The 12,362-nt window shown below is 43.5% G+C and overlaps 1 protein-coding gene across 1 annotated transcript; it reads left to right on the top strand.

Annotated features, from left to right (window-relative positions):
• The first annotated feature begins 1,736 nt into the window (after positions 1 to 1,736).
• LOC119023558 lies at positions 1,737 to 11,779 on the top strand. Its single transcript, XM_037105600.1, has 18 exons — positions 1,737 to 1,876; positions 1,962 to 2,130; positions 3,532 to 3,547; positions 3,674 to 3,781; positions 3,876 to 3,958; positions 4,077 to 4,169; positions 4,258 to 4,360; positions 5,468 to 5,619; positions 5,720 to 5,788; positions 5,878 to 5,944; positions 7,095 to 7,270; positions 7,358 to 7,405; positions 7,505 to 7,550; positions 7,783 to 7,934; positions 8,024 to 8,092; positions 8,179 to 8,230; positions 8,937 to 9,044; positions 9,292 to 11,779. Exons 2-18 carry the CDS (start codon positions 2,041 to 2,043, stop codon positions 10,221 to 10,223), a joined length of 2,364 nt encoding a protein of 787 aa, XP_036961495.1. The 5' UTR covers positions 1,737 to 1,876; positions 1,962 to 2,040; the 3' UTR covers positions 10,224 to 11,779.
• Positions 11,780 to 12,362: the final 583 nt, after the last annotated feature.

Genomic DNA, 12,362 nt, shown 5'->3' with positions numbered 1-12,362 from the left:
AACATGGAACCTAAACAAAAACGTCGGTGGTTCTTGCTTTGGTGCCAGATTGTGCTGTCGGCTGTATTGAAGTCAGTGGGAGATGCACTAAAACTCAGCATATCTGTGTTGTATGACTTGTGACCAAGAAATGAAGAAAGTGAAAGAACGACCGTTTTTTCTTTCTCCAAATTACTGACAGGGCTGATAGTAGTGTGAGCACGAGTTACATGAACACACAGGTGTGATGTGTCATTATTATGCCTGTCTAGACTTTTGCACTTCTTTTTTTGCAGAGGGTACCAAATTAACCTGAGGGAAGTGGTCTGGTTGTCTGATTTTGTCTGTAGTAATACATGCAAAACTAAATAAAATACTAAAAACAGGGTCAAGGCCTTTGAAGATGCAGAATATCACAATTGTACATCAGTATCTTGGCATTTTTAGGGGGAAACCACTCATCTCACTGCCATTTTAATGACATTTCCCATCAGTCAGCTGCCTGTTTACATCATGAGTTGCTATAAGAGCTCATTTGCCTGTGATGACAAATACATCTCCGCAACCGATGTGAATTTCCTCTCATCGACACCAGATATTTTTAAATCTTTTTTTTTTTTTCCTTAGAAAGATCCCCCACCCAGCTGGAACACCCACACGCCACAACATCTGTCTCCAGCTTTGCAATCAAAGTGACACCCCTTCTGAGTAGAGGCGCCCTCAGAGACACTCAGAGTGAGTGGAAACTACTGATAAGCATCAGCAGCACCTCAGGACGCGACCTTATGGTGTCGTTGGAACCTGTTCGGTTTGTTTTAAGCCGTGTCTTAGATTTCCGCTCTGACTGTAACACCTACACGTACTGTAACCTGTTGCAGCACACACACCCACACAGGTGCTCTAGTGATACAGCCCTCCACATGTATTTCAGACAGTCAAAGAACACTTGTATAGTAATGTGTAGAAAATGCTGCTACATATGCTAAAAAAAATGCTGCATTTTCAAAATAAATATTCATATAACATAGAGCAAGCAGTGAAAATGTAATCAAAAGACGTGTTTCATTTGGCCCATTTAGAAATATGATTAGGGATTAGTTTGGAGTAACTTGTCACATGGCATTGAACCTATTGAGAAAAATGATGAATTTTCATAATAAATATTCATCTAACATAGAAAAAGCAGTAATATCCAATGAAAATAGGTGTGGCTTATGTGACCTGTGTTGTGATACAATTCGGCATTGGTTTGGAGTCACTGGGTCACATCACATGGAAGCTAATGAAAAGAAACGACGAATTTACATAATAAATATTCATATAAAATAAAAGAAGCAGTTAAATCCAGTGGAAAGAGTTGTGTCTTTTGTGACCAGTGTGGTGATACAACTCGGCATTAGTTTAGAGTCAGCATGACATGGAAGCTGTTGGGGGGGGGAGCCATTGCAAAATAAGTGTGCTGCATGAAAATTAGTTTAGTTTCTGTCAAATGTCCAACTTTAAACTAACGTCACCTCGGTAAAACAACCTTCAACTCCACTTTGTAGGTGACAGTGACTGAAGGTCCATTTCCTAGTTCATTCATTCATATATCCAGTATACTAAATGCACCACACCAGCCGCCCCGCTGGGAGTATTACGTTCTCTCTGGCTGGGCGTCGACCCTGAAGAGGGGAGAGGGAAGGTAGAAACTGGGTCCTGTCCTCCTCCTCCTCCTCCTCCTCCTCTCCTCCTCCCGCTGCACTCTGAATGTGACATGAGAGGCGGAGCTGGCTGCGTTTTGTCACTCAGCATATGTTTTTTCAGGCCCGCACGTTGTACTCATCTGTCAGGACCCGTGAACTCCAGACAGCAAGGAGTGAGCTGACAGAGGCAGAGGACGCGCGGAGCTCCTCCGGTATGGTGTTCACTCTCTCTGGCTCTGATAGAGCAGCTGAGTATCACAGAGGAGTTACTGCACACGCTTTCTCTCTAATCGGCAGGGATCAGCGACCGGTGACGTGTCTGTGATCTCCCGAGGAAACAACAATCCTGGCTTCTAATTGTGCGTGAAACGTCCTCATGTGTGCCAGGCGCGTTGGCATCACGGGCGCATTTGTTGCCCTCATGATGTCTCCTCTGCTGCTGGAAGGTGTCGACCCAAGATGCAATGTGAGTCAACACACATGTATGTATGTATGTATGTATGTATGTATGTATGTATGTATGTATGTATGTATGTATGTATGTATGTATGTATGTATGTGTGTGTGTGTGTGTGTGTGTGTGTGTGTGTGTATTAGTGTATATCAATATGATCACATTTTTCAGTGGTGGAGAGTAACTAGCACAGCAAAGAATGACTGATGCTCTCCATTACTGTACTGTCTACTCTGCTTCATCTATTTGATAGATTTGGTCACTTGGCAGTCTCACATTATGAACACAAAAAAATATAATCAACCAAGGATTTGTGAATTGTTATTGGAGTTCAAGCTGCCTTGTTGTGTGTAAAAAATCATCTTCATCTTCAGGGTGGTAAACACATGAATGCATCTATAGTTATTATCCAATAATCTACAATGTTGCAAAAAAAAAAAAGGAAAAGAAAGTAGTACAGTGAATATCATACTACTACTACTACTACTGCTTAGTCATTGTAGTCTTACTCTCATGCATAAACATACATACAAGCTTGCACACTAGGCAGCTTCTCAAATAATACACAGATACATGCATATAAACTAAATAGGATGGGTCGACTGGTTATCAGCCAGGATGATTATTGTCTCCAATATACATATATTTTTCCATTTTGGCTGTGATGCTCCATGTGATACTCTCAGTAACTAGTAACTCAAGTTGTCAAATGAATGTAGTGGTGTAAAAAAAGTACAATATTTGCCTCCTTGTTATGGAGCGGAAGTGTAAAGTAGCAGAAAGAGGAAATACTCAAGTTAAGCACAAGTAAAGTACTTGTGTAGATACACTCACTGGAGGAGAGCAACTTGGTACAGTAGTTTATTTGAGTATCAACAGTTTTATGCTACTTTGTATTTTCACTCACTACATTTTGTAAGCAAGTATTATACTTTTTTACTCTACTACATTTATTTGATAATGCATTGAGGTACTAGTTATTTTGTGGATTTCATGCTGCATCAGAGCCAAAGTGGTGCATTTAATATTTCATTTATCTTACTGGCCATTCGGGGTAAAAAAATAAAAAAACGACAAAACAAAACAAAAAATGCTAAATACATAAATGTAAATATAAGTCAAGTTTACCTTTATTTGCACTTTTTATACTTATATTTAATATCAGATACTTTGTGACTTCTACACAAGCACTTTTCATGTGATTTGCACTTTTACTTGTATTATTTTGACATGGTATTTTTACTTTTTTACGCTGTGTTGAAGTAACGCTACTCTCGCTAAAGTAAAAGTCTGAGTCTGAGATCTGAGTACTTCATATAGTGATAAATGTATGGTGGAAAAATCTGTGTGCTTTTTTTCTGAACGCGTCACATCCCCCAAACTAACGTCATATTTCTCTCATCTTTACTTTAGAAGACAAATCAGCAAGGTAGGTTTTTTTCCCCCCTCATGAATATCTCATCACATTAAAGGCACCAACATCATTTCAGAAGCCACAAGTGAAAGTCACATGTGTCACTCGCTCTACTCATGCTCTCCTCGTCTGTGTGGTCAGGGTTCGTTGAGGGAAGCTGCCCCGTGACACTGAGCCCGGTGCCTTCCCTTGTGTCTGGGAAGCCATACACCGAACATGTCGCTGTCCGTGTTTGGATGAAGGCTGATGGTACAGAGTGAAAATCACATCGATCATTCAAGCGTCTCTACAGCTGTCACTGTCTTGTTTTGACCAAAGTGTCACAACTGCCTCTTCTTTCCAGACTTCTGTAAGACCCCGAGGATTGAAGTTCTCTCCCCACACAAAAAGATCTACAGGCCGACCATGAGGCCAAAGATGAAAAAAGTAAAGGTTTCCCCCTTTTTTGCACTTTCCCCCCAAAACATTGTCATAGCGAGCAGAACAGTTCATATCAGTTCAGCCGTGTGGTTTCATCTCTCTGTCTCTGTTTTCTCTGTCTTAGTGTAACAATGAGAAAAAAACGGGTGAAACTCGAGTCAAGTGTAACAGAGGCGCCGCGGAGATGGTGCCAAACAGAAATACCAGTCTGGGCCTGGTAGGATGACTTTTTCCTCTTACAGCCTCTGACATATTGCTTGTGGGTTTTTTGGAGGTAATTCATTATTTATTTATTTTCTCTGTAGTGGGAACTGGTACTCGATCCCATCGAGGCTGACACAAACAGTGTTGTTTCTGTTGCCTATAGCAGCACGTCAGTGAACTGCAACGTCAGTTACACTGTACCAGGTAGGATGTTTAGGTTTTACTTCTTTCCTTTCCGCCACAGTTCAAACCTCCTTTTGGCTTTTTTTACACACTCTAGCTCAGGCAGCGTAAGAGTCTGGTGGACAGGGATATATCCTGACTCAGATGGATGGCATATTGACTTGACTGAAAATAAATGACTTGAAACCATCCTTGGCAACCTTCCTCAGTTTCCCCGGAGGCCCCCAGTGTTCATTGCCATTTCCCAGCTTCCCCTGGGGTCACAATTCTCCCTAAAACCTATTTTAGTAATTACAGTTTGTTTCACCATATCGCGCATGTTTTAGCATACTGCGTCGCCTGATCCCCCTCAGTGAGTGACAAAGAGAATTGTAGAAATGAAACACTGGAGCCAATTTCAGACGTCCTGGATAGAAGAACTTGGAAAAAAAAAAAAAAGCTGTTGCAGTGAATTTGATTATTTTCTTATTTTGAAAGTCACCAGAATGCAGGAAAACAATGTTTCTGACACTGATCCCTGCTTTGGTTTCAAAATCCTCCCTATTTCTTCAAGTTTGGCAAGTATGCTTGAGACTGGACTTGGACTTTTTCTTCTAAGGACTCGACTTCACTTGCCACAGAACGCAGCCCAAATCACTTGAGTCAAGTGTCTGCCGTCTTGCGATTGGATAAGACCATTCTCGACACCTGTCAGCATCTTCCTACTCAGTACCCATAAACAACATCACCACATTAGCGCTCAACACTCACGAGTCAGGGCAAACCCATGGCTGAACTCTTCATCTTGAGCTCAACTACATACCTGCAAAGCTTCATGAGTGTGTCTTACACAATTGTGATGCCTTCATGGACATACAAACGTCTGCCAAAGTCCCCCAAATCTGCCTCTCTCTTAGTTCCAGCAGCAGAATGTGTCACACTGACCACGAAGTTGAAGTGATTACAAGCAGACGCTTTCATGGTCGGTAAACATTCAGTCATCACGGCCCGAGCCCCGCGACTGGGGGCGTTGTGACGCTGGAAACAAAGGCTCAGATGGCGCCTCTCATCTTCTCAACTTACTGTGTGTTTTGACCTGTCATGGTGTGATTTTCATTTCCTGTTTTCTTGCTCGCCTCTGTGACTCAGCTCCCATACCAGATTTCGATCTGTCTGTCAATGGGTCATCTAAATCCATCACTGTGACAGTGGAGCCTGGAGACAAAGTCCACACCAGATGGTGTTACCGAAAAAGTTCAGTTCACTGCATGGCTGGGAATAATCCCGCCGCCCGGATAACTGTGAGTGTCAGCGGCACATTTATTTGCATATGTATGTGCTAAAAGAAAACGTGAGCTTCAGCGTTTTGTTGTTGTTCCTCGATGTGTTTGTTCTGTTCAGATTGATCCATCTCGGTCTCAATCAGCTCTTCTGAACGTCCCCTACCTGCTGCCCTGCGTCTGCGTAGAGGTACTCCCCGCACCAAATCACTCTCCACACAGGGAATGTTGAGTCAACCTGTGTGCCATTGTCTGTGTGTGTCTTGTCTGTGTTGACAGGCGTATTACACCAATATGGATGCCCTTCGACATAAAAAGTGCCCATTTCAGAATCGAACCATCGCAGGTGAGTCACTCGTATCAGAGTCTGATTGCGAATGAAAATATCTTGTAGGAAATGTTGTGTTTCTGCCGTCATTAACAGCTCAGACAACACTTTGTGTCATGGTTGAGAAATAAAATAGCCCCCCCCCCCACCCCTGCTGAGGGGTGTCCTACCTATATTTTCGCTCCTGTTACAGCTCATAACACACATTGACTGTTTTTCAGTTATTTATTTAAACATTTGATAATCTTAATTAGGATTCTGCTGACAGGCCTCAAAAGGTTGCCAGTGTTCCACATCTAAGGCAGGCAGGAAACAGGAAATGAGAAGACAGCGAACTTTCATCACACTGACCTCCAGCCTTGACTCATGAGCATATTTATTGTGACCCATTTAGTTGGTTTTTTCCAGCTTTAGGGGGGAAATGTGGCATGTTGTATTGCACCCAAGCGGCACCGCTGGTCACAAAGTTTACTATGTATAAGCAGTTTATAAGTTGTGTAAACTAGGACACAAAGTGTGGCTTCTTTTTCCATCGCTGCGTTTTCAACCAGACAGAAGGAAGAGAGCCAAACAAAGGTGCTAGACGAGGTCAAGTTTGAAATGAATGAAGGCAAAGATTTATTTCTGTTCTGTAATGTCTCATGCGGAGCACAAACGTTTCATCAGTTTTTACAATGAAAATCATTAAAGTTTCAGGATTGCTACCAAAATTACAAAAAATTGTCATCACCTCATATTATCTAGCCATACGGATAGTTTGCTATTGAGGTTTTCAGATATGTTTTTTATATCTTATTTGTCTAATCATAACAAAAACTTAAGTATATTTAAAAAAAAAAAAAGACAGGTAATGGTTTTACAGCGGCTTAGTGTTTATATGCTAAACTATGCTGACAGTCACCTGGCAAGCTTACATATGTTATACCATGTATTTGCTAAAAATCTCAATCTCACTTTCTAAGGGTCAGCAAATAGTGAATGAGCATATTTCCCTAATTGTCAAACTGTTCCTTTAATTCCATTTTGCTTCCATCATACCGGTGAAGGCAGGTGAAGTTTCAGAGACAGATATCTTATGCCTTCAGCTCATAAGTCTGAATACCTGTATAAACCATTGTCAGGCATGTTGTCATAGTGTCTGGAATCTCTCTCTTCTCTGCCTCTGCAGATGTCAGAGATGTTTGGGCCTCATCCGAAGTCACATTGTTCGAGTCGCGCTTCAAATTACAGTCACCGTGTCCAGCCAGCGACCTACAGATCTCTGCCTCCCTCTGCTGGAAGCAACACGAACACCTCTGCATACCTGTGCTCAACTCCACGCTGGAGGACGAGGATGAAGACTTTGTAAGTATGGCAGGATGTGTCACTTAAAAATTCCTGATTTAAAAATAAGTTAAACTCTCTCAAACTCCCACTTTGTTTCACAAACAGATATATAACACAGCCACAGTGGACAGACACCCTCGTATGTGTGTGCAGGTGAGAAAAAAAAACCAATGTGCCTTCACTTAAAAGGTGTCCAGTTGCCAACCTTTTCATCTGCCAATTCTCATACTTGCGTTCATTCATTTTTTGCAGTTTTCTCTACAAGGCAGCCACAATATCTCCTGCCCCTTCCCGGCGGGTGAGTCACACGCATCGTACATTTTGAAAGTTGTCTTTTAAAGTCAGGAAATTGATAACCTCAGAATAACCAGGTAAGAAAGATTATTAACTTAAGTTGTTTGAGCCAAATCAGTTGGACAACTTGGTCATTTTGAGGTAATCGGTGCCCTCGATTTTTTTTTTTCAAGTAAAGTCACTTTTGTCACAAATATTTTACTTTGTTCATGGACTCCCTCTCTTGTCCTTCACAGACATGTCCTCATGGGAGGTGTACATGGCACCGGGCAGGCAGAGTGTGTTTTTGTATCTCACTTCTTCTGTTCCAGCAACGTTCTCAGCTCAGCTCTGTGTTCCTGACGGGACAGGATGTACACCCATGGGCCAGGTCCACTCCTTAACAGTGGTTAGCATGTGTTTGTTTATTTGAGGAAAAAAAAAATAGCTGTGGTGTAATCAGAGCAAACATGTGACTCCTCTTATCTATTTTTACAGGATGGGAACGTGACTGAGAGGAGGATTAATGTCCCTTTACGCTCTCTTGCTGAGAGGCCCTGTGTGCAGGTAAAGGCCGTAACCATGTGCAGGACTGAGGAAGGTGTCTCTCGTCATTTTTCCCTCCTCTTACCTCTCCTCTTGCTTTTCCGCAGGTGTGGCAGTCAAATCCTGCTCTTCGTGGTAGAAGAATTCTGTGCCCGGACTGTGAGTGTGTCATGGTTTAGTCATTTCCTATTTTAATTAGTAGGTTTTACCCTCATTTGCCATGTCTTACCTTCCACTTCCCGCCTTTGTCTTTTTCCTGCCTGTGCCCCCGACAACCACGCAAAAACATTCCCTCTGCACCTGGTCGGATAATCCCCACTCGTGGGCTGTGTGGTCCAGGATTTCAAAATGGAACGACATGGCGGGCACGCTTGGAAACTTTCTCATGTTACAAAAGCAACCTGCGAAAGGCGAGAAATAAGCCATGCAGTTGCGGAATCTGCCTTCATTTTAACCCCGACAGGGTTTAGTTTTCATAGTGTTCGAGGAGTCTCCAGAGGCAGAGCATCACGTGAGACGCCTCTGATTTGCATAAGTAACCAGAACTCAACGTTATGCAAATAAGGAGCGGGTGACACAGTGTCCCGTCTCCTGACACACAAAGCTCCGTTACCCGAGAAGCACTGAATATCTTTCTAAGTAGTCAACGAATGGGAAGCGGGAAAACGAACACGTACCTTTAGTTAATCAGCCCCTGCGTTGCCGTGTTCTCCGGTTCTGCATTTCTGCAGTGTAGCTACCGTACTCAAGAGACACACACGGGCCCAAGCGTACAAACACGTGCATCAGCTTATGTGTGAATGCATGAAACATGAGTCGCACAAAGTAAAATAAACCAAGTGCCGTTTTTCTTGTGTCTCAACAGACGCTCACAGTAGACGCGGCCTGTTCGCTGTGGCAGCTTTGGTATTTGTGGTTCTTGCTGCATTTCTGGGAATTTTCATCCACCGTCTGACCAAGAGTGGAACAGCAGGTTAGTTCACTCGTCTCGTTAAATACTGCTTCAGGGTTCGTTCCACTTTTATGCTCGTTGCTTTGATCCCTTGAGTGGTTCCATGTTTCCGTCTTTGTGTGAAAATCATTTTAAAATCCACTGTCGTATTGCCTGAATTGATTTGATCTGATTGCAGCTGTGCCCAGTCCTCTTGGAACAACTCAATTTTAGCCAACAAAAGATAAACACTATCTTTTTTTCCCTCCCGTCTTCCCCGTATCACTAGGTTGGCTCTGCATCCAGGAGCCAGTGTTGCTGGTGTGCTCATCAGAGCAGTCGGCCCACGTCTCGGCTGTGTGTGCTTTAGCCTCGATCCTGCGGGCGGAGCTAAGTGCCACGGTGCACCTGGCATTGTGGGCCCTAGGTTCACAAACGCAGACCGGGGCTGGGACTGGTGTGGCCGATCTGGGTCCACTTCCCTGGCTCTACGGGCGGTGGGAGGCCGTGCGTAAGGCACAAGGAAAAGTGCTGATTGTTTGGAGTCCTGAAGCCAAAAAGAGCTATGAGAGGTGGAGAGAAGAGAGAGTGAACATGGGTAAGGACGAGAGCAAAGAGGAAGACCGCAGCAAAGCCAAGGTGGAGGACGATTTAAAGATAAATGAAAGAAAATGCAAAAAAGAGAAAACTGCGGGAAACTGTGTTAAATTATGTGATGAGAAAGACTGGTACACCCAGAAGGAGCCCTCTACAGTGATAGCACCAGTGTTTACAGCTGCTCTGGCCTGCCTAGAGGGGGCGCTGCAGGGGTGCAAAGGTCATGGAGTGGCCCTTGTTTACTTCCAGGGCCACTGCCACAGCAGGGACATCCCAAAGGCCTTCAGAGGTGTTCCTCGGTACTGCTTACCACAGGATTTAAGTGGTTTAATACAGGAGCTGGGAGGGATGAGAAGACAGACACAAAGTGGTAAATTCAGCTGGCTATGCTGGCCAAGGCTCATGTCTAAAGTACTGTCAATATGGTTAGCACGGCAGCTAGCCCGGAGACTACAAACACTGCTGCCTCGGATGCAAGGAAAGCAAATGGAAGGGCCGGGCGTCACGTCATCACTGAGAATGATGTCAGAGAAGACGCAGAGCAGGCTCAAGTTGCCAGTGGAGAGGCCGGGGACTGCACAGGAGCACGAGCCTCTCCACGGCTGGAGAGCAGAGATGCTATGATCTCAGGTTTCACGCGTCTGATGAGGACGGACTTTAGTCCTTCATGAAACACAATCTGCACCCAAGACACACGAGCTGGCGTCTCATTGTTAGCACCTGGGCACCAATCGCTCCGTAAGAACTGTTTATAACACTGACATCATTTGGTCAAAAGTTCAACCACTTATTTTGCATGTAAAGAAGAGAAATTCTCTCAACACTCTGTTGCTTTTGGTCTCTAACAGGGGCTCTTTATGTTGACCTCTGTGACTGAAGCCATTGTGAACACCTGCCTTATCTCTGTACATGTTAGAGCCACTATGAAAATCTGTTTGCAAATTACACCTCAATTTCTTTATGAGTGCATGCTTCATGTTTGAAACGCTGTGTGCACAGGTGACAACTGAAGATATTTGCATAGGATTTTCTAAACATGGATCTGTAGGTGCACAGAGAAAGTGTCTTGTACTGAAGTGTTGTTGACTATGTGGCAGTTTGTTTGACGTATCATGTTACACATAGACTGAGTTCATCTGCAGCCCTATTAGCAAATATTTGCACACACGCTACCTCTTAAAAATGACCTCTCTGGAAGCCCCAAGGTGAATCTCTAAGACATTATTTACACCTTTTTCAAAGTGTCCAAAAATCCTCACAGTAGCTGCTAAAAGTAGTTCCCACACTGCCTGAAGTCTTAAGGGCACAAATAACATCTTCTCTAATCAATCTGGGATCGTGGATTCGATTTTAAATTACTATGGTTGTGTTGTGGTGGACTGGTAGTTGTGATCTCGATCAAAAAGTGATAACAGACTAGTTTGCGGTTAGAAAAAGGAATTCATTTTACACAGCAGGTGGATACGGCTGAATGAAAGAACAAGCTTGGGCTTGTATGAAAGACTCCACTTGCGGTAAGGGGAGATGGCACACAGTGGCAGTGGTGGATGTCTCAGGGAGGCGTCTCTTGGGTGGAGAGGTGAACAGAGGTGCCGGAGGCTGGTGATAGGTCGGGAGTAGTTCAGGGGAAATAAGACTCTAGAAATGTTGACCATGTGCCACTTGGTAACTGGCAAAAATCATCTGGTAGCGGTAAAGGAAAAGACCAGGGCTTTTCGACATTTGTGCTGTGTGCCCACGCGCTGCAGGTGTGTGTGAGAGAGTCCGCAGCACCCTGACGGGGAAAACCCCTCCCAGCCTCAACACATCAAGCACGAGAACACCACCCAAAACGGCCACAAAAATCCAAATATGAAGAGCTGTGTCCCGCGGCTGTATTGTCCCCATCTATTTCAGTTGCTTAGAAAAATTCTGCAAAGCTGCTTTTGCTGTGAGGCTCCAGAAATGTTTTGTTGACTTCAAAACTTCACCCAACTTTTTCCATCCAACATGAGGGTGAAGAGATAATTACTGGATTTTCATTTTTGGGTGAACTTACCCTTTTATCGACTGTTGATGAAGTATTTGTTCAGTGTCACTTAACTGTACATTATATCAACTGTATATTAGCCTAACACTGTTGGCATTACTACATTCTCTATGAAAAAAAGATGCTTTTAATAAAAAAAAAAAAAGATTCATGTGTGATGACGAGAAACTGCTTTTATACGACTGAAATATTTATTTTTTTTTTTAGGCATCCAGTCTATTTCACAAGATGTATTGTGTTTTCTTCAACCTGTATTGTCATGACATCGACTCGAGTCTAGAGAGACAGACCTGCTCGACGGGATTAAGGAAATCAACTGACACTGAAACACTTGAACCCCCGTCCCTGCCAAGACATACAGTTCAGGTTCATGGAAAACAAAAAAAACAGACTTTGGACTTTCATTTCGCAACTTCACATGGGTTAAGTTAACACAAGCGTAGCCAGATGATCAGAAAAAGCACAAGAAAAGTAGATCCCCCTACAAAGATTACTGTTGGCAGGTCAGTTTAGTCACACGGAAAGAGGCTTCATGCGGTAAAAGATCTGAACGGCCGAATCTGGAATATGATCCTTGGGCATCTGGCTGTCATGGAAACAATCCAGGCACGTTTAAGATCCGCTGTGAATTTGCATTTCTAATTGCAGTAGTTGGACCTGAGGACCACACAGTCAACACAGGTGCTATGGATCCTTCATGTACAGCAGATAAGCAACGAATACCACTTACAATC

Source organism: Acanthopagrus latus, chromosome 7 (assembly GCF_904848185.1).
Source record: "Acanthopagrus latus isolate v.2019 chromosome 7, fAcaLat1.1, whole genome shotgun sequence".
NCBI lineage: Eukaryota > Metazoa > Chordata > Actinopteri > Spariformes > Sparidae > Acanthopagrus > Acanthopagrus latus.
This window is presented reverse-complemented; position numbering and strand designations above follow the sequence as displayed.